General features: G+C 45.4%; 1 protein-coding gene across 1 annotated transcript; it reads left to right on the forward strand.

Moving 5' to 3' along the window:
• The first annotated feature begins 7,965 nt into the window (after window positions 1–7,965).
• On the forward strand, window positions 7,966–11,564 carry LOC144147028 (uncharacterized). The gene is made up of 3 exons (XM_077679052.1): window positions 7,966–8,001; window positions 10,001–11,036; window positions 11,432–11,564. Coding segments are annotated over exons 1-3 (1,041 nt in total). The 5' UTR covers window positions 7,966–7,998; the 3' UTR covers window positions 11,434–11,564.
• Window positions 11,565–22,406: the final 10,842 nt, after the last annotated feature.

Below are 22,406 nucleotides of genomic sequence, written 5' to 3' on the forward strand. Positions count from 1 at the left end.
GCCACGCCGCCGCGCGCCGTACTCAGGGAATCGGCCGTTGGCAGGGAGTTGCGTAAACAAATTAAAACGACAACAATAAATAATTGCCTCTTTTACTGAATATAACATAATCTTTAGGTTTATTATTTATTGTGTGTATTATAATAAAGAAGCTTAGATATTTAAAGTTTACAAACACAAAACGCGAACTGAAGCTTTTGGCGCTCGATTTGAACGTTAAAAAAAGCAGCAGATAGTAAGATAACACTGCGCAATGAAATTTGGCAGTGTTCTAGTGTAAGTAATCGTATTATTATTTGGCGTCTGTTTATTTAGCGCCCGATTTCGTGCCCCTACCTCCCCAACTTTTGTTTTCTTTTGATATCTGCCTTGTTCTCCAACGTTGTTTCTGCAGGAGAAACTATGTGGTCTGTTTATTGCATTTGTACACAATATTTACGGTCGCTAACAATAAGAATGGAATAAAATTGTGATTGCTAGTACGTTATAACTCCACTGAGTGACGAGAATGACTGTTGTCAGAGAGGGCTATGATTGTGCTGGTGGGGCAGGAGAGGAACAGGGAACGACGGAATGATGATACAGATGTCACAGTTCAAGGCTGTGCTGTGCTCCGTGCAAGGCTGTAGAAAACAAAAAGTGGGAGGGGGAGTGTTATTCTGTCGAAGTCTTAACAAGCAAGGGCTGATATTTTTTCCTGTTTCAACGTCGGTGCTGCCGATGCTTTTTATTGAATTTGGCAGCTTTTTTTTTTTCTTTTGAACATTTTTGACGAGGTTGGGAGGATGGTGCAATGGGATGTCTTTTTGAAATTATATTGCATGCATGGCCTCAATCAATGAAGAGCTGAACACCTTTCCCACACCCTTTCAACACCCTTCCTAAAAACAGGGTGTTGAGGTTGGTCAACACCCTTTTTTTCACGCAAAAAGGGTGGAGAGCTACGAAAAAGGGTGTGGAGATTCAAGAAAAAGGGTGTGAGGGCCTCCCAACACCCTTTTTTCAATTATTTTACACCTTTTTTGGCCAAAAGGGCGTAAAAAAGTTTAGTGTGAGAGAAAAAGAAAGCCAGATAGAGTAAACGTCAATAAACACACGGGAATAGGGTCCTAGTGCAGGACTACTTGAGATTTACCAGCTGCGATCAGCCTCTTTACAGTTGAAGGTCATCCTCCGCAGTTTCGCAGGTCTCTCTTGAAGATTGCTGAATCGTTAACTAACACTGCCCATTGGAACAAACGCCAAAATGCCTCCAGAGTTGCGACATTTGTCGGTGAGGCACCTGCGAGTAACTTAGTCATTGCTTTGGTGGTCCAAAATGATCTTTTGGCGCACAGATATAAGCTCAGCAAGGTGTTTCAAAAGCCATCGATAGCGTTAAGACGGATCAAGAACGTTGAACAACACACGGTCACAGTACTGCGTGAAAAGCGACGCTTGAAGGATAGCGTATTTTCTGCCATTTTAACGAGGCGACTCAGGATGTCGGGATAGGTCTTCACCTGCAGGCCGTACCGAAAAGAGCCTTGCTCCAAAAATATGCCAGCGAGCGACGTTGCCAAGTCCTTCACATAAACTTGGAAAGCATCAGACCAACTAGCTCGTCAACAAATCTTGCTGAACTTCGCACAAACTGTCTGCGTGTCTATGTTGGAGAACATAATCGGGGACATCATTCAAATATTTAAATCAGAGACGCTGGGTCACTCGAATGCCACCGAGTAATCCTGAACATGCGTTCCGCGTTGAGTACGCTTGTGGTTTGTGAAATGGTGATGAGAAAAGTAATTTCTTGCCTGTATTCCGTCTATAGCCATTGGGGCCTTTTGCTCTTGCGACAAGGACATTTTGCTGACCGTTCACACGCTCCTAAAAGTCCTGCTGACACTGCCAATCAGCATGGCGACAGCAGAAGAGTGCTTTTTCAGTCTGAAAACGTGGATTCAGTCCACCATGTGCGAAGATAGATTGTTAGCTCTTACCGTCTACGCGCCGGGACATTATCGTCGATGTACATAGGGTAATGAACTATTCACGGATGGTGGAAACCGAGGATCGCTGCTATCTCTGTAATCTGCCCATAATAAAAAATAATGGCTGTAGAATGCCGGCTGTTATTTTTGTAATCCGTCTATTAGGGGAAAAGGTAGAGGTGTAGATTAATTTTCTGGTGTAGGGTGCGTTAGTTTATTCCTCCTTTTTATCGTTCTCATCAATCGTGTTTTTAGAAGCAGAGAAATTTATATGAAAGGTTTATTTAGGTACAGTATAGACCCCCATTTTATGCTGTCTGGCACTTGAGCAATTTCGTGATTGTCTGAAAGTATGTGGCATACCTTACTTGGATTTTTGTGTGCGCTTTCTTTTGGCGTTGTGGTTCTGTCGGCAACGCCCATTTTGTATTGAATACATTATCAGAACAATCTATACTCACTCTTTTTGCGTTCTGCATGACATTTCCTTCCGATCATAGCATATATAGAGTAAATCCTGACTTACGCATTGTGTGTCTGCAGATGGTACTTTCAGCTGTGAACAGAATATAACGACACAATTTACGATGGCCGTTCTGGAATTTGTATCGCAAACATAATAGGCCACTGCGGCTGTAACTCACCAGTCGCACTGCACACTGCGTACACGAATCTGTACAATAAGCATGCTTGGGGTACAGATGTTCAGCACACGTACCAGCACAAAAAAAATTATTTCAATGGATTCACTCAGGGGGCAACTTTCGTCTCGCTCTCCTTGCCTTCCCGTTCCCTGCTATGAAGCAGTAGTGAGTACCCCCCGCTTGATGCCACCCTGGATCCCCCCGTGGTGCCGCCACTATAAGATATTTGCGTTTTTTATTGAACAAATAAAATTCAATGTCCTTCAGACTATTTTATTATCATTGTGTTGATTGTTGGTGTACGAAGTATCCTGGATAACACGCATGAAATGCTGATATATTCAACATTGTGTTCAAAATATTCGAAATAAATTTACTTCAAGTTTATTGTTCGAATACTTCGGAATACAAAACTCAAAACTCAGCTCTGCAGAATTCCGCCATACGTAAGGTTGATCAACGCCGCCCCTGGAACCGACGCGCGTTAAGTTTTATTGAACGCTTATTAGGTAGGTGGTCTGCCCAACTGATCATCTCGTAACATTTCAAGGCATTGCATGTATATTGAGGGACAAAAACATTCACGTCCAAAGGAAGAAATACCAGTAAGAGCATTTCCCCCTTAATGTAGGTGCAAATGACAGCGATGTCTTCCACGACCCCACGTTTCTCTTTACGCTGTGACATAGGTAATGCCATAAAGTAAACCCTCTTATGCTTTGGCACAAGGCACAAACTCAATCGGCACTTGACTATTGTTTTTTACATACGTTTATAGGTTGAAGACTGATGCATATCAACAAAATGTGTGGTTGCTGCGCACCCGTACCTGTTATAGAAAACAAATACCACGGTTACAACCGCGGGAGAATACAGATGGTTTAAGGATACTTTCAGCGAAAAGGCGTCGAATCTGGTGGCTGCACCGGTGGACAAAAAGTACAAAAATATTTTACGGAAAGTAGCGCAAAAACCAATGCGCAATTTATAAGACGCCATTACACCATGTCACATGGCATGGCCTTCTGCTTTATAAAAACGTAGGAGTGAGTAATATTTCGAGAACAGATGTTCTCGAACTTCTGGTGCAATTAATCGGAACCTCTTTTCTAGGCAAGGTGGTTGTGCCCCTGCACAGCGATGAAATTAGGTCGCCGCGTGAGCTAAACTTTATTCCGTGAATATTTATGCGCAGACATATTTTCAGTGCTTTTCGCGGGCCTTTCTGTTGAGTTAGACAGTTGAAATAGACTGTGACTTTGAACTTTTACTGTTATATGCCCCACTAGCGCAGGACAATCAATCTTCCCGAATGATTATCTATGCCCAAGGCGAAGTACACGCTGAAATAACAAACACCAACTGTTTGGAAGAGCAAATAGATGGACAGACAATAATGTTAAAGTTTATTTCATTTGAGAATTGAAATAACAATAAATATTTGAGAATTAAATAATTCAAAAATCTCAAATAAATTAGAGATAATAGCTTCAAGACATACCGCCAGAGATTACTCCACAACCAATAGCTGAGGTGCTCCTAAGCCGCGGAATCGTCAAAAATAGATGTAGTTATTCAATTCAACTCCTTTTGTTTCTACATTATTGAGAGTTCTAGATATGCTGTAAAAAGAAAACCGCGATATCTATGCGTCCGAAGCCCCCGAAGCCTTCACTGAGAAAGTACCAGAAACCAGCAAGGAACGAGCAGGGATCGTTTTTGTTGCTAAAAAACATTCAAGCGAAGTTTCCGTGCGGAAAAAAGCTCACCGTGCCACCGGAGACACTCTCACGAAGTTCTTCTTGTTCTATGTTCTCTTTTTATTTGTTTTGTTATCCTTTCTTCTGCCTATCTAACACGTCCCTGCTCGCTTCTGCCGGACGTGTTGGACCGGGCGTATACGCCTTATCTGCCTTCCGCCGGAACTGCATTCACCTCGAGAACAGCTGTAAATTTTTGAATAAAATAAAACTAACTATAAAGAAAGAATATGGCGGAAACATCGTGTATTATTGGAATGTATACCGCCTGCAGATCTCATTCATATCATAACGGCAGTAAATAGGCGAAAGAAAATTAGCGAGAGACGTCATACGGTGGATGTTTTGCAAAAACGAGTTTTCCTGTACTGCAACAAACAAGACAAAGGCAGGGAGCTTGCAGGTAGCGGGAATAGCTCCCAGATGACAAGCGATACGAGACAGACCGGGGCGGAAATTATGTGCTTGTCTTTTGAAGACACAGCATGAGGGCGAAAGGAAGAGTTGGTTCTACAGCCCTAGATGAGGAAGCGGCATAATTGCGATGGGGATGTCGCCTCGACAAGCGTACTGTAAAGAAGCATCAAATTTTGGCGATAATTCCCCTCGGCCTCTGGCGTACCAAGATAATGAATGTCGGCTGGTAGTACTATATCTAGAAGGAAGCAAACAAAATCGAACATGCGGAGCTGGCATGGGTTCGGACACTTAATTGAGCCTTGCATAGTTTTCGTCGAAAACTGGTTACGCCATATCCACCTCATGTGGCCGCAGGGCGACGCTAACGTGCTCGGTGAAGATAGGGCACACCTGCGAGCAGACGCGTCAGATTGTCTCTGACGAGTAGCTTGCTCATCTACGTCCCGTCTCACCTTTCTGATTTCCTTTCCCAGTATCGTCCCAGCCGCGGCGAATACACACCCTCCCACCTTCACCTCGGTAAAAAGCAACTGCCCCTCAAATGTTACAAACTCAAACCCCTGTAGCGGCGATTTTCTCTCAATCTCTAATTAGCAGCAAATTACCCGTGCCTACTTTCCCTCACCATGCACTCAATAGCACTTAAAATGCCGCCTTTATCCTCCATTTGCGACCCTATCTACCTGGAGCGGGTGGACGTTCTTACCAGCTGGCACCTTTCGGGGTAACAAAAAGCCATTGCTAGACATCACAAAGCCGGCCTTGTGGATTGCGGCCAGGGGTAAAAACACCCCTTTTGAACGTTGCTCCGTGGTTGTTGGTCGTGCAAGTCAGTGTAGTCCCACAGCAAGCGGTTGACGTCAGCGAAATGCTTTCAGTGATGTCAGCCCCATTGTATACGCAGATACCCGTGTCGGGCTGTAGTTGAATGCAGGCCATGTTGTGCGCCAGGATGGTGGCTTTTGTTCCAGTACGTTGGAGTCTGCACCACAAAAGGGCTCTGCCTCCGGCATCTACCCGCAGACCCTCATTTCCAGATGAAGGTCTCTCTCTCTCTCTAGCTGTAGGTGTAACGATAACGGGCTGATTGCCCTGCTCTGGCAAAATGGGATTACCTGGTAGCAATTTAGAGAAGGTTGACAAGCTATGATGCACTATTTTTCGGCATCATGGACAACAACAGCATCGGAAATAATTGTGTGATTTGGGCCGCTCTTATATCAGTCACTTCGGAAATGCATGGATTAGATTTGTTATTACGGCTACTAACTGGCCACTTGGCTTGTATAAAGAAAATCGCGGTCTGAGCTCGAAAGTGGACTACAAGATGCTTTTATTCGAAAAGGAGAAGTGAGGCGCTGTTATAACTAATGATGAACGCACTGCTGGCCTCCTCGGACATGGGGAAATGCATCGAAGAACCCTCACGAGCCAGGTTTGTTTATTTACACTCGGAGTGCAAAACCTCCATTTTAAGCTGCAAGGGATAATGTCTGTTCGCTAATGTCGACAGGAGCTCCACAGGGTGGGTGGGATACCCTGCGTGAGCGCCATACAGAAGAAAAAAAAACGGGAAGGTTCATTCAATCAGTACCAGTCGACGTGCTGGGATCAATTGGTGGCGCTGCCAACATGCTTGAATAATTCCTACCTCATGCATTCTAATTCAATTCCCGAGGGTGTATACGTACAAAAACATTAATTGGAAAAAAGTTTCAAGCAAGCATTTGTCAAGCGAGACAAAAAGGTAACCATCTTAAAAGGTGAAGCGCTCTACAGTGAAAGGTGTGCACGTACGATTCTGCGTTTCTGAAAAACCTTTTAAGGCAATATGCCACCCCGCAAGTCCTACATTTATCCCTTTCAAAGGAGGACAAAATTATCAGCGTTGGCGTGTACCAAATCTGAATATCTGGGGAGGGCCTCCGAGCATACTAACGGTTACATTTACGAACTAATATGCTGACATATTGTTTAGGAATTCACTGTGTGAACATGAGTAGCATTAGTGTGAACATGTGACCGGAGACGAAAACGCTTGCCGTTTTTTGCCGTAATGGTTCCAACTATAGAGGAAGCCTTCAAAACCACAATTATCTTAATTCCGTGTAATTGACCTTGAATGTGTGGTACAATTTCAATACGAGACCAACCATTGCTCGTTGTTATGGACGTAAACTCGTTACTGTGATATTTTCACTTAGGAGGGAGATATTCTAATAAAACTGATTTCTTTTATGGTCGACCCCAAATTCAAAACATTCAAGGGTACAAGGAAAGAAACATCGACTCTCCCGTAACGTGACTGTAAATTTATGTCTAGGGTACGTAAAATGTAATTTGTGGGGCCCGGAATTCTGTGCAGGCACGCCCGTGTTGAAAACATCGTCGAACCCCGACAAGCTTTTCTACTTGTTTTATATGTGAACCCTCGCAAAGGGAACACCTCTCGCTCTCCCGTCTGGGCAAATGATCTGTGTCGAAAAAGCGCGAACAAATCAGCTATTGGACTTACATCAGCTGAAGAATACTCTGGTACGGACTTTTCCAAGGGGAGCCCCCGTGCTGTCATATATCACCAATGCACCAAGCCGGCCTTAGATCCATAAGAATCTGGAAACCCACTTGTAAGTTTGTTAGATGAATTCCCATTGACATCTTTAGAGGGGCCAATATGAAAACGTTTTACGCTAATACATGCAATGGTATAAAAATGTACTGCTCAACCAATTTTTTCCACGAGCTCATATCGACTGATACTAGATTGTGCAAAACAAAGTTTTGTATTCAGCACTTACGCATTGTGCAAATTGGTCCAATTTTAATTGCAGCGCACGTAAAAAAGCTTGCCTTCTATACAAGTAATCAGGCGTATACAGGTGCGTCGGTACACTTAGATACACGTGTAACAGTCAAGGTCGGGACGAAGCTCCACTTCTGTGTAGACAGAGGTATGTGGAGGGGCCACCAACACCGCACTCCTTACTTATTATGCGAATTAGGTACGCAGTGGTACTGACACTGTAGCATGCCTTTCTTAACGACTGTTTCGAAAGTCAAATACTTTCTCCAATTCAAATTTTTTTCCTGTTCTCGACTTGCTCTGAAATTTGCGCAACCTTGCATACAAACCGTTTAGTATAAAAAGCTGCTCCCACGCGAAGAAATCAGCAGTTGGACCAACAGCAGCTGAAGACGACCATGGTAAGGACTTCTACTGCGGCCGTTTTTGTGAAGTCAAACGTCGCAAATGCTCTTAGAGAGCGTTTAGGGGCAGCATAAATCTATGTCGGAAACGCATTCGGAATCCTGCAAAATGTAACTTCTCTCAGTGTTAGCAGTAGAAATGCAAGAAATGGCTTATATAAGACTGCTCAATCTTTCAGTTTAAGCTGTTTTAAGCTATGTTTAAACCATATTTGCAGAGAGAGGACAAGAGAATATTCGGCGGTAAAGAATCCGATCAACAACGAAGTTGGATAATCGGAGTTTTTCAAGCTGCAGCGTGACACGTCATTGGTTTGTCTTGAACAAAACCAGCAGATTAGGAATACTCACTTCGCTAGATAATATTTGCAGATGATGTGATACCCTCGGTCGAAATTATTATCGTAAGGCAACCACTATCTACATTATTGCTCCAGCAGTAAAGAAGTATGAGGCCGCGTTTCATGGGAACAGAAAAGATAAACAGACAGTCAGTTGCTGATACGACAAATGGATCGTGAGTGTTAACCATGGGAAAAAAGGGTTGTTCGTCAATAAACTTCGTATGACACAGAAAGAACACCCCGCAATGAAACCCGAAGTAATGCTACAATTATTCTTATAATATGCCGGAAAGCGACTCTCGAATAAATGCGAAGAAAACTGCATTGATGGTTTCGAGAACTCATAATTTGAGTGGTAAAAAACTGCCTTTATGTCCACATATCGACACCAAAACACGATACTTCGCCTTTGTGCATGTTCATGTAATTATTTCATAACCCCTTGCGGACTAACGTAGAGCTCTTAGCTTCCACTATAACAGCGCATTAAAAATCCAGATATTGTAAAATTGCCCACAAGTGTTTTCGCAGAAGCGTAATGCATGCCGAATTACCGAGATTATCAAGTACAATTTATTCCTCATCCCATGCCGCCTTTTCATTGGTTCTGGTATTCGGTATTCCTCACATACCCAAGTGTCACCCCCCGAGCAGCACCAATACTAGTACGTTATAAATGTTACATGGTTACTGCCTTCACGGCTAATGAAGTACACTAAGAATACAATAAGTATTGGTGATACATTTGATTGCAACGACTTTCTTTTTTCTATAAGCTGCATCGCCTCTGCCGTCATGCACGCACGCTCTCCAGCTATCAAAAAACCGCCTGTACTGCTTCCAGTGTCTACATAAGTGCTTCATAATGAGTTCATTTTAAATTCTTTTTTGGGGCGAAGGACCTTTATGGGTCGGACTGTCGGCGTCTCATGTCGTTCGTCGTCATATTCTCATGTGGTCACGGTACTAAAACACCGAGACACTCGTTATATAACGCGGCTCGTACTTGAAAGTTAAGCGTACTGGAAGAACACACAGAAACACTCATTTTCCACCTCCTCGCGCTAGAACATTTCTTCTCCAGGGGCAAAACCGCGTAATAAAAAAACACACTGGGACACTCGTTTTTCGTTCGCGCTCGCTTGTTTACTTCTTTTTCGCTTTGTCCTCGCTTTAACTTTCAAATCGCAGTTTTCTGTTTCGAATTGCACTTCTCCTTCGTCTTCATAATTGGGATGTCGCGAACATCACCATGCGCGCCGTGTCGCAAAAGAGAGACTTGTAATCTTTGAATACGCGTATACACTTCGCGTTTCACCCTTGCGTAGATTTCACGTTAGTGGGAATGCCCGGGCTCTTTTTTTACGATGTTTGCTTGGTTTTTGCGTGATGGTTATTCGCGTTTTCCTAAGTATCTAACAAGCAGTCCCAGGGTTAATGTTCAATATTACAGTAATATTGTATCTAGGGATTTACATATCTTGCGAAATTTCTGGTCGTAACGGGGTTGTGCGGAGCGAATAATGAATCCAGTTACCGTTAATACCATCGAACCCACTGCAAAAGAAAGTCTCCGCGCACAATGAAATCTAGTTTGTATGCCTAGACCCAAGCAGAATGCCGACTTGCCTGCTGGTTATTTCCCTTCGTAGATCCGCGCCTGCATTGTCATCGCTCTGGCCACCAGCGCCTTCGCCGGCTACACCGGTTTGTCTGGTTATGGCCTTGGCTACGGCCTTGGCTATGGTGGCCTCGGCTACGCCGGATATGGCCTGTCAAACTATGGCCTAGCCCATGGCGTCGGTTACTCTGGTCTCGGCCTCGGCTACGGATACGCCCCAGCTGCCAGCTACGCTGTTGCCGCTCCAGCTGTCTCCAAGACTGTGTCCACCTACACCGCTGCTCCAGCCGTGACCGCCGTCCACCATGCTCCAGCCGTGGCCACCGTCGCTCACGCTACCCCTGTTGCCACCTACGCTGCTGCCCCTGCGGTGACCCGCGTCGCCACCTACCAGACCGCTCCCGCCGTGACCAGCTTCGTCCGCCCCGCTCCAGTGGTGGCTGCTGCTCCAGTTGCCACCTACGCTGCTGCCCCAGCCGTGACCCGCGTCGCCACCTACCAGACCGCTCCCGCCGTGACCAGCTTCGTCCGCCCCGCTCCAGTTGTGGCTGCTGCTCCAGTTGCCACCTACGCTGCTGCCCCAGCCGTGACCCGCGTCGCCACCTACCAGACCGCTCCCGCCGTGACCAGCTTCGTCCGCCCTGCTCCGGTTGTGGCTGCTGCTCCAGTTGCAACCTACGCTGCTGCTCCAGCCGTGACCAGTGTTGTGCGTTCCGCCCCAGTCGTGGCAGCTGCCCCAGTCGCCACCTACGCCGCGGCCCCAGCTATTGCTGCCGTCCATGCCGCCCCAGCTGTTTCCACTACCACCGTCCACCACGCCCCAGCTGTGGCCACCGTTGCCCACGCCACCCCAGTCGTCGGCTCTTACGGTTTTGCCCATGCCGCCCCAGTCGTCGGCGCCTATGGTGTCGCCCACGCCGCCCCAGCCTACGGCTACGGTGTTGGGCATCTCGGCTACGGTGTCGGCCACTATGGTTTCGGCCATGGTCTTGGCGCCTACGGGCTGAACTACGGCTATGGCCTTGGCTCTCCCTTCGACTACACCACCCTCCTCCGCAAGAAGAAGTGTAAGTATAAAAGTTTGACTGCTTTTCTGTTTTTAATTTGTTTGTAATGGCTTGGAGACTCAGTAAAATGTTACTATGTTCAAGGCGCGACATGGCTAAGGGCCACTGTTGCCATGTTTACTGTCTTACCGTGTAGTTATTGGTAACGTTCTCATAAATGGCTCACTTATTGAAAAAATTTGGGATCAAAATTGCACTCATGCGCCTTAAACGTTATTAATAACCAATGTGAGAATGCATGTGATTAGATACGCTACCTACGATGGGAAGTGCCCTGCTAGGATGCGGAGCAATGTTTTCTTTCTAAATTTTCTGAAGGCGTTTAACGACAGACCTAAAGTACATCGAGAAGACTGCCCAAGACAAAAAGGTTAACCGCTGCTTTCTTTTTCCAGAAATTTTTCTCGGTGGATCCACTGCTGTCATCTTCAAGAACTAGTATATTCAAGGTATTTAGGTGGAGTGCTCCGCTTAAAGATGTTGAAAGCACTTCCGGTGTCACTGAAAATAAACTATTCTGATGACGAATTTACTGTGTTGCGAATATTTTTCTTCGTTAGGGAAATACCACGACAGTTGAAAAAAGTAGGCAACAATCCCAAATTACAGCGTCAATTGCCCCCTTCTAGGCCTCAGCAGTTTTTTTATTACGCTAGAAGAACGTCGTGTGCAGTTTTTTTAGACTATGGTAAAACACAAATTCTTTTTGAGCGGGAAGGTGAAGCCACTCTTTTTTTGGCACTGTCAGTTTCCGACTTGCCGAATATAAACTTGAGGAACATATTCTTGAAGAATAAAAGAATATAGATTTACTGCTTGACCTAGTATACGCCAGGTCTACAGCTGTACGGACCTCACATTGGGAGTTATCACGGATGGCGCGAAACTTTAATGGCACTAGGGCGATCGCGTGTGAAACAGGCCTGTTTTTTGCCCAAAGACATGCCTTGATTTGGGTTGTGAAAGCGCGCACCTAGTTTGCTCCTACAAAGGAATCTTCCCGCCGGTGTGCGGAAAAAACTTAATCTAGATAGCGTTCGTAAAATGTGTCCATGAAACAGCTAACCTACGGCGCGTTGAATTCATGATAGCCGCGATATGTTGCACAGCGCGTGCATCACAAAAAATAGATCAAAATGAAAAGCTCGTTCGCCAGGAATCTCACCCGCAGTTTGGTAGCCTTCAGCTGCGGGGGAGGCACTGTCGCAGCTAGCAGCCTGGATACAACTCTGAAAAATCTTGCTGCTGTGAGTCTGTTGTTTTGGTGGAACGCAACAGTCAACCAAGACAGCAGACCTGTCTGTGAGAATAGCATACGTTTAGAATACATTTGGGAATCACCGCAACTTTTTAAAGACGATAGTTTTTTGAGGCTGCCAAACACAAAACTTTTTCTGCCTGTCTGTCTGTCACTCAATTCTGCCGCCTGAGCAAAGGCTGAATAAATGTTTGAAGAGGTAAATAAACGCAATACCATCCCAATTGCTACTAACCATTGGGCAGAAAAACGATAACTCTACGAAGTTTGAGGTGAATCATTGGCACATACCCTTCAGTAGGAGTGTTGGTTTATTAAATTTGGACACAAGATTTGTTTTTGCACAAATTAAAAACGCCGTAAAATGGGGTCCAAGACTGGCGAGACAAAAGTAATTAGCAAAAAAGATGGGTTCATGACTCTGTTCTCTTTCTAAAGCCGGCATAGGGGACCACATTTATTCGATACACTCATTCCCTACGTCCTCAAACAACCATCCCGCTTTCCCCCTCTTGCAAAGGCCAAGGTAAGGCATGGATTGTAATTAAGTTTACTAAGTACATATAACGAACAAGAACAAGGTCACTCCGTCTTCGAGGTTTTCTTTGTATAATCGGAAGAAAAGCCCCAACAGATGCTGAGTGAGACGGGTAAACGCGAAAATTAAATATATTTGAGGAAACTTCAGTTGCGTGCAAAATGGCACAAGGGAAAGGGAAGCAGGACAGCATTCGGGAGGTAGAGGAGACGGTGTTTCGGGGCAGAGTTGTAGCACCATTTTCGACATTTTCAGTGAACAAAGCAGACACGCTGCCCATCATTTCATTCTTGTCCCAACTGCTTCGGACCATTTCGTGGCACATGGGGCTGAAATGCAGTAACCGCCTCACGCGCATCGCGCCTCTACGGCAGGAGGATGTTCAACGCAAGCAGTTGAGATGAGTACCTGTGTGATGTTTACGTGCTATATTTTGCTTAGCGTGGCGTATTCAAAAGGGGATTACTGGAAACACCTGGTGCATTGGGAAAATGCTGTTGAATAAGTTACCACCTGGGCTCCTCCGGAAGCAGAATAAAGCGTGGTAGCGTGCTCAATCTCGACAAAGCTATCTCAAACAAAAAGCTGTGTTATGGCCCCAGTACCTGCCACTTCGTTTTTATTGAAACACAAAAATGTGTAAGCCGAAGACAGCCATTGAAAAAAGCCGAACGACTTGAGAGAAAACAAAGGCAGGAATTTTGCACATTGTGTCCGTCCTGAGTAAAGTTTTGGTTATCAATCGAGAAATTCGGATGATGTCAATTTTTTGGCGTTTTGCTGTAATATTACATTAACTGCGCGCTGTTTCAGCGTCGGTCAACTTGGTCACATCATACGTGTCGGAATATTTTTTTCTTTCTGACTGCTCGCGTTCAAAATCTCTGCATTTACTACTGACCTCAATTGATTTTACTATATTTCTAAACATCTTATGTATTCGCAAGTATAAAGAAAGGAGCACAAAAACAAAAAATGGAGTTAATGCACATAAAGGCGCTGTTACAAGGATGAAATCACACGAGTTCGCCCCTCGGTCATATCGAAGTAGCGTTGTTGGCGAGCGGCTGGCAGCGGACATACCTCTTCTCCGACTACGGGGAGGCAAAGCCAAACTAAGGGCTTTAATGCCTGGCAAATCGAGAAAAGTGGTCGTACGGACAGCAACACACTGGCGTGCTTTAAATCTGACAACACAAATTGGAAGAGAAACGCTCTCCGCGTAGTCCCAGGATGCACTGCGCTGGCTCGCGCTAGAGCGAGCATAAATACCCTGGATTCCCAGCCGTCAACAGGCGTTCTGCGAGTTGCGGGCGACACGAACAGGTACCAATGCACAAAACAACGGTCAGGGGTCTTGTAACGGTTTACTCACACGCGGGTGCACGCTCTGCCGGGGAGAGGGGGAAAGGGGGAGTCCACCGCACAGCCGACGCTTGCAGACGGCTTCCTCGAACACGCCGTTGCCTGAACTAGTGCGTACCGGTTCTCGAAGCGACGGCAGCCATGACTCACAGCCCCCGCCGGCCACCGCGCAGAAGCCACGATGTGACCTGTCGAAACATCTAAGCTCACAATGAGCTCCTTTCGCTGCAAACCACGGAACTTCCTCGCAGTGCGCAAAACCTAGTCGGAGTATCTCGGCCGCAAAGCGCAACTCCGAAACAGCTTGTGCTTATTCGCAGAGAATTATACTAATCGAAAAGTTCAATTGCCTCTATGAATTGTCCCACATCCCACTGTGTGAATGAAGTAATGAAGGGCTCAAGGGAATAATTACGGTTCTCGTGAAAGGCTGCAGCGGGCAGGGGTTCTGTCTCTGCAGGCAGGCCACCCAACATGGCTTGTGTTCTCTCTGAGATGCTATTAATTTTAATGGCTGCTACTCGAAGAAAACCTACATGTAGAAGAGTTCAGCCTGTTTATAAAAGGCATCTATTGCAATTTTGAGACAATTTTGTTCCTCCGACGTGATCCCGGCGGGTCCTTCATAATTTTTTGATCGCCCTCTTTTGGATAAATCCGCAGTTTTTTTCTGAAAGCTGCTGGTCAGTATCTATCACAGGGGTTTATCTGTAAAACAACACTTACAAAACGTTTGAAACGGGAAAATATGGGTCAGCGTTCTCGTTTGCAAATACTTATTACCTTGGTATGTCTCCTGACTGAAGTGTTCCGTGAAGTACATTGGTAAACGAATGACATGAAACATTGTGTGCCAGCCTTCATGGAAGTGGCGGTTTTGGTACAAAGGGGACAGTGCAGAAATTGTGCAGTCCACGTACAAAGTATTCTCGTGCTTTTATTTGAAATTTATTTATATATGTGGCAGTGTTCAATTAAATGCTTCCCGTGTTGCGACCTACCAATTTCGTAGTTGGTAATGAATATCTCTCGAGACATTGTTCCGCCATGCTTGTGCTTGAGCGGTGTTTTTGTTCTAATTGATTTTGCGTATGCATGCGATGTTGAGGCTTGTTCTTTTCCCTAACGGCGCGTTTTAAAATAAATATTGTGGGGATCGAAAGAGTTTTGATTTCACGAGAACATTTTGTGCGTACCGAACATTAGGTTTTCCAAATTGCCATTAATTTCTGATTTTGCCTTACCCCTGTATGTTTTGTTTGCGTGTTCACCTGTCCGCCTAATAAACATGAAATGAGGCATGCAGGAGAAATTAAGAATAGAAGTTTTCAGTGTGTGCTACTGACTGCTTATTTTACTAATTTGTATGGCATGTTACCGTGTCAAACAAATTGTTCTTTTAAACATTTATTGCAATTTACGTCACCATCTACGTTGCTGTCGACAAGGTTATCAGGCTGGCAGCTTGCTTGCTCTGCGATAGTATAGCGTAGCAAAGTAAGGACTCAACAGGTGTTAAAAGTATTTTTCAATTGCTGGGCAGAGGTGATGAACCACTATTATACGGCTCTGTAATTCCAATCCGCCTAAAAATAAAAAGAAAAGAATGCGGTTACCGCTTTAGGCAAACTGTTCCACTTATCGGCCAATATCGGCAATAGTGCCTATATTTGCCTATAGGCACCACTGCCTATGAGCTGACGGCTGCATGTTTCAGGCTAATATTTCAGCCAAACACAAAAACTTTGGGTCAATTCTCATTCAGTTTTTATGTATAAATCTTGAAGTCAGGCTGCACGGTTTTGTTCTCAATGTCGTTTTGAATTGCGGCTACGTTTTTGGCTACTCTGTGTCGAGAAGAATTCTGGTGTCTTGTTTTCGGGGACGGGGGTGTTTTGCTTTAAAGGAGTCCTGAAAGGTGTTTTGAGCGCACTAAATGAATAAGCGCAGTCGTTAGGTAGGATGGTCAATGTGATCTGTGCCAGGTATAACTTTCTTGTGTGTAGCCGAAAGCTCACACTTTTGTTGCAGAATTTTTCACCCGTTTCTCATCTTTTCCTGCATATTTTTAGACGCGGCCATTTAAACGCATGTACGTCATCGGTCCTATCGTGTGCGTCACGAGATTGCACTTTTTGACGAATTTTTCTCCCACTGCCGGCGAAGAGAAGCGGCGTCTGCTCAGTCTTGGCGATTTAACGCGGCCCCAGTGGTTATTGAGCGTTTTTGCATCGCCCTTCCACGCCGCCGTGTCCGCCTATATTTATTTTTATTTGTACTCTATTACCACCTTTCTTGTTAAGGCGCGCTCAAACAAGGCCGCCGCGACGACGGCACGACGGTGACGCCGTCTTCCGTGTTAGGAGACCACCTTGTCACACGACCCCGACGGCGACACAAACACGTCGGCTGGCTTGCCAACCGAAGACGGGAACAAAACCTGCCGGCCGACCGGTCGGTCGAGGGGCTGTCGGCAATCGATCGAGACGCGAAAACTGCGCTTCGACAGTCGTGCCGTAATGAATGCCGCTAATGAATGCCGTTCGAATGACAGAAATATATTCGAGGGAAATACAAATTACACTTCACGGCATTTCGTTGAAAAAACCAAAAATAAAAACAGGCGGAAAGAAATGAGGCTAAACTGCGGTATGCGTAGCCGTCACGAGCAAGCACGCTGTGCACTATGCAAAACTAACGAGAATCTAATGCAACGTGCTTTACATAGAGCTCCTACGGCAAGACTGCAAATGTCTTTGATAGGGACCTCGCAGTGCAGCTGACTTAAAGGTAACACACACACATGACCACCCCCCATGCACACACACACGCGTGCTCGTACGCACACATAACCGCAGACAAAAAAGTATTAGCAATGAAGTAGCTAATGTTATAAAGAGTAAATGAGGTAGAAAACTTTGGAATGTGTTTGCACCAAACGTAATAGAGAAACGTGTCCAAAAGAGATATTTTCCCAAAATACTCCGAAAATATTACTCGATTCTCCAAGATTTGTCTCACCCACCAGGCGCGGCGTCAGAAGGTTGACTCAACGAGAAAGATATTTAGCAGGAATACCCATTGTAAATCACAGAAAAAACACTAACGAACTCACCAATGTGATTTACGTCATTAATGGGAGCAACGCTCTCAAAAAAAAAAACAATGAAAAGGAAGTTCTTCCTGTTAGGAATGAATACGAGGGTAGGCGAGATGAAAGCAGAACAGAAGTAAAATATTCCAGAAATCTGAATACTACACCCTTTATTTAATTTCAAATGGGGAGTTCCAGGCCAGTTCGTTTTTTTTTATTCGGTGGAGGATATGGGATTTAGATGCTGTAGTTTTACCCTGGAATGACGTAATAGTTGTTCGTAACCAGACCTAAAAACAACGGTGGGGCAGCTAAGGCGAAGTACACAGGGCTCTCTAAGGCTCGAAAAGATCAAGCAGTACTGCTTGTATTATTAAAGGAAATACAAAACACCATGCAGCCTATCCAATCAAGTCCATGCCGGTCTTTTCACCGTCACGGTAACCAAATTGCCTTTTAGGCAGGTATCGAATTCGACAGGGTATTAAAGGGACACTGAAGTGATTTGTAAACATTGCGGGATTACTAGCGCAAATTGTAGTTCGGAGTCCGTAGGCATTGTTTCGACCACTCTGGCCGCGTTTACGCGAATTTATTTAGTAGAAAAATCAATTCGAAAATGCTGTCCTCCTCTCTTTACGCTCGCCCATTTTCTGTGGCGTTTTCGTGTGACGTCAGCAGGAGATGAGCTGGAAAATGGCTGCGCTACTGCACGGTTCGCCGACCAGCCGACCTACCGATCGAGTCAGTCGGCCCAGCGTTTCGTCCGCCGGCCGCCGACGGGTCATCGCTATTCGCTCGCTCAATTGAAACTAAGCCACAACACCTTTGTGAATGAAAGAATGTGCCTTTCCTTACTTTGTTAGTTTGTACACTGTGTCAAACTCAGAGTCCGGGTCGCTCCACACAAGCGCTGCACAAGTGCACATGCGACGCTTCGCTGACTTTACGCTAGTAGGAAAATCTAAGGCCAATTGAAGGCGGGAGAAGAGTCAGCGAAGTCAATATAGGTACTAAGAAAATAAAATCACCTGAAACTTTTACCGTACAGCGCAAAACTAGGGAGCAGGAAGCACTTTTTGCGCTGGGTAAACAAGCACAGCGGTCAGCAGCACGACCGCACATCTGCGAACGCTTTTCCGTCAAAGAAATGCAATTGCTAGACGTGAGATATTGTGGAAGTTTGGGGGACACTTACTGCAGGAGTGATATACAACAAATAGTCACATAAAGTACATAAAATGCTTAAAATAAATAAAAGTGTAAACTGGTCATACATTATAAACCTTATATATCCAAACCGGCCAGCGCCGGCTCGTGGCCTAGCGGTCTGAGGCGCTGGAATTTGTTTTGAAAGTCGCAAGTTCGAATCCCCGAGGGTACATGTATTTTTTTTTGTAAGTTGATTTTTTCGTATGCGGCCGATGTTTTCTGAACTGAGTTCACCATTTTTGGGCCGTAACGTTCACTGCTCCACGAGCGAGATCGCAGAACGCGCGCATACTGACAATGACGCGCTAGCGAGTTCTCGTTGGCGTGCTGTTGCCACAAGCACCGACTGCTTGCGGGCAGTGGGCCCAGGCCTGAATCAGCACACTCTTAGCCTGGTGCGAACTAGCTTTTTACGAACAGACATGAGTGAGGCAAGCTCCGAATATGCGGGAAAAGCGCATGGCATTTGAGAGTCTGCGGTGACGCGGAGGGCGTTCATCCACTGCGTAGGCCTCGTCTAGTGATTTCTACGATTCCAAGCCGCCCTGGGAGGTTTATCTTAGACATTTGACAGCCGACAACATGGCAGAAGCGCGGTACGGCGATAATTGAGAAATCGAGAATGCCCATCCAACAACGCCATCAGATGTCAAGCATGTTGTTTTACAGAACCGAAACCGAAACCGAAACTTTTGATTGCTAACCTTGGGCATCGTCCAATCACGGTGCCCCCCCCCCCCTCCTGACGTCACAGCCTTTAGTTGGTGCGGCCGCCGCAAACCGCGCATAGTAGTTTTTCTTCTTTCGCGCTTTGTAAAATAATTACCGATTTGTCAACCGGATAAACGATGAATAGTGTGTTAATTTGAGCCAGTCTACACAGTGCAAGCAAAAACGGGAGCTTGACAAATTCACTTCAGTGTCCCTTTAAAGCGGAGATTTTGGTGCCTGTTTTCCTGACGCTACTGCTGCTGCTATTGAGGCATTGTTTCAACGTAGTTTTCTTACCACCCCACCACCCCACCAGACGGCGCTCATATCCAAATATAGCGGCGATGAGCGCTGGGTGAGTGATGCGCAGGGCAGAGAAATTGCACATCAGAAAGGAAGATTTCTACGATAATTCCAAGGGCAGTGCTTTGCTCTTCGAGGCTAGAGCAGGTTGCTTGCGAAGAGCTTTGTGGAGAAGTATACACAATATGATGGGGTATGCGTTTCCTACGAAAAAGAAACGGAACCTTTGCGGCCCATAGTTTGAGAATGTGAGTGATCCATCCAAATCTTCGAGAGGGAAATCTTCCTGTTCCAGAAGCCCTATATTTTAATTTCAAGGCTGTCGAGACGCCTAAAAGAAGGTTTCCATGCTGGTGGACGAAAAGAAGAGAGGGGATAATTGCCTTGGAGAGCTACCACCTTGAACAGAAAAAATAGGTATTTTGTGCCTGCCCAAAGAGTAGCGCTAGTATTAAATGAAGAGTATAAAACATACATATATTTGTTTTCGTAAGATGCCCCGTCATTACCCCGCTACAAAGGGCATACCACTTCCAATCACCAGTCATCATCACCATGAGCGACTCCGCGCCACTTCGGCGGCAGCGTTTCGGAGGCACTACCCCGCATCCTGCATTCGCCCTGTCATTGTCCTTTCCAGTTAAAGGCAACGGCACAGCGTATTCGCATTTATTTATTTATTTATTTATTTATTTATTTATTAATTTATTTATTTATTTATTTATTTATTTATTTATTTATTTATTTATTTATTTATTTATTTATTTATTTATTAAGCGTCACAGAGGGGACTGGGGACACAACTGCAGAACCGAAAAACAGTGAAGAAGTAATGAGCGAAATGTCAAACAGTTTACGGTATTACACTCAACAAGTGCGGTCTTCTGTGATTGAGACAACACGAGCCGGTAGGTGGGTTCCAGTCCGTACTTGTTCTGGACCGAAAATAACCATACCAGGCGTGAGTACTTTGGAGCGGTGTGCCAACATTTAAATCGTGGTCTACGCGAAATGACAGTTAGCAGAGTGGCTGAAAAAAGCTTTGTGAAAGGCTAGTGTATAGAGAGAGAGAGAGAACAGCCTTTAATGAAAACTGGCGATGTCAGCCCAGCTAAGATGCCTGGCTTGCTACGCCAGATGAATGCGATGACGATGATAATTATAATGATGAAGAGGAATACATAAGATTTTAACTAATTACAAGGTCTGATCAAGACTTGTGTCTTTTAGGTATGCCAATAAGACTTTCGTTGCACGAGCGACACGTTTGGAAGAGTTCCAAGGACCTAATACGTCCCTCAGTTCTAGTTTTGCGGACAGCGGCCGGCCCAGGGACACTGCGAGAGACACTCGCCGCCGTCAACCAACAGTCTCAAGGTGTCACAACGGATGTGTCTAACCATTGTGTAACGTCACTGTTACGGCAAGAAGAAGAGGCCTCTCTGACCTTAAACACTGGAAAAACAGAGCACTAGCCTACAATGAATCGTTGATCTGTCCACCACGCTTACAAATCAGTGCACGCTTTCTTCATAAAAAATATAAAGCTCACACTGACGCGTAAGACTTGAAGGTAGCGAAGCTTTTCGTAACCTTGACAACCATGACGAAGGTTTAATTCCCCCACTGCAGCCGATTCGCTTCTTTTTTTTTGGGGGGGGGGGGGAGGGGGGGGGCGTTTTTTTGCCACAGGGCATAGATAAGGGGTATGAGTTGATCCTTCTTCTTCGCTGCCGCGAAGAAGAAGCGAACTCTATCATTGCTGCTACACGTTTGAGCTTCCTTCATATTTATGGAAGTGATAATCATTGGACATCACCTTGGAGGGGTGCACGCTATGACGTATCTTTCTCGTTCCGAGAAAGTGTTGCCACGATTACGGCGAACGCTGGACACCCTTAAAAAAAGGTTGTGGCATTCACTAACGGAACACTAACAAGTTACTTGCCTCCATATACACTAGGTACTTAGTAACTGGACGTAGTAAACGCAGCACTAGTCAGGGTTACTAACTGAAGCAGGCACTAAGAACTACTAACTTCACTAGTAAAGTCCTAGCTATAACGCCCTTCTGAGCTACATGCGTTTGCTAACTGGCCATGCATAACCTAGTCATAAGCCCGACCGTAATCTAGTGTGTACTACTTCCTACACCCAGTTAACTTCCTAACCATGCAGTTGCTAGTGGCTGAGCATACCTACTATATATACCGCGGGGTAGTAAGTAGGGTTCGTAAGAAGTTAGTAAATACGGCCGTTACTACCCTTTTACAACCTTTTTAAAAATTAAGAGTGGAGTTACTTTTTTTGGCTAATCTTGGCCAATCTCCCTATGTGTGTATGCTTGGCTTGACAAACGTGCGCACGGAACGCTGGGCGGTCGTCTTGAGGCACGTACAAATGACCGCTAGGCATTTTCTTGTTTTGTTACGGCTGGGCGATCGCCGCAAGGCCCGCGCTCACGTGCGCACACTCGCAGTTTCGTGGTATTTTTACCCCCGGACACAAAAAATTACGATTTTCTAAGCATCTTCGCAGTTAAAAGATGGTGCTTATGCTCTGCTGAAGCTGGATAACAAGTTGAGAGTAACCTGAACTAAAATTTCAGCGCAACGAAAGTTTACTGCGCGCTGTCGAAATAATTAAGAGGCAGCTGCTGTATTTTTCCTGGGCCGTACCTGTACTGCCCTCTGGAATACATAACTAAACCAGCGCTTGTTTAAGCCGGCGGTTGCGTTTATTGCGGTGTGTACGCTGTAGCCATGTTTGCTGTTATGTTTAACACAATGCACACCGCCCAAACCAAAATACGATCGACAAACGGCAGGACATTGCCACTAGCCTATGTCGGACTCTTTTTTTCTTAAATCTACACTGATCACTGGTCGC

The sequence above is a fragment of the Haemaphysalis longicornis genome, unplaced genomic scaffold (assembly GCF_048455015.1).
Source record: "Haemaphysalis longicornis isolate Haplotype H1 unplaced genomic scaffold, Haemaphysalis longicornis Haplotype H1 scaffold_7, whole genome shotgun sequence".
NCBI classification, from domain to species: Eukaryota; Metazoa; Arthropoda; class Arachnida; order Ixodida; family Ixodidae; genus Haemaphysalis; species Haemaphysalis longicornis.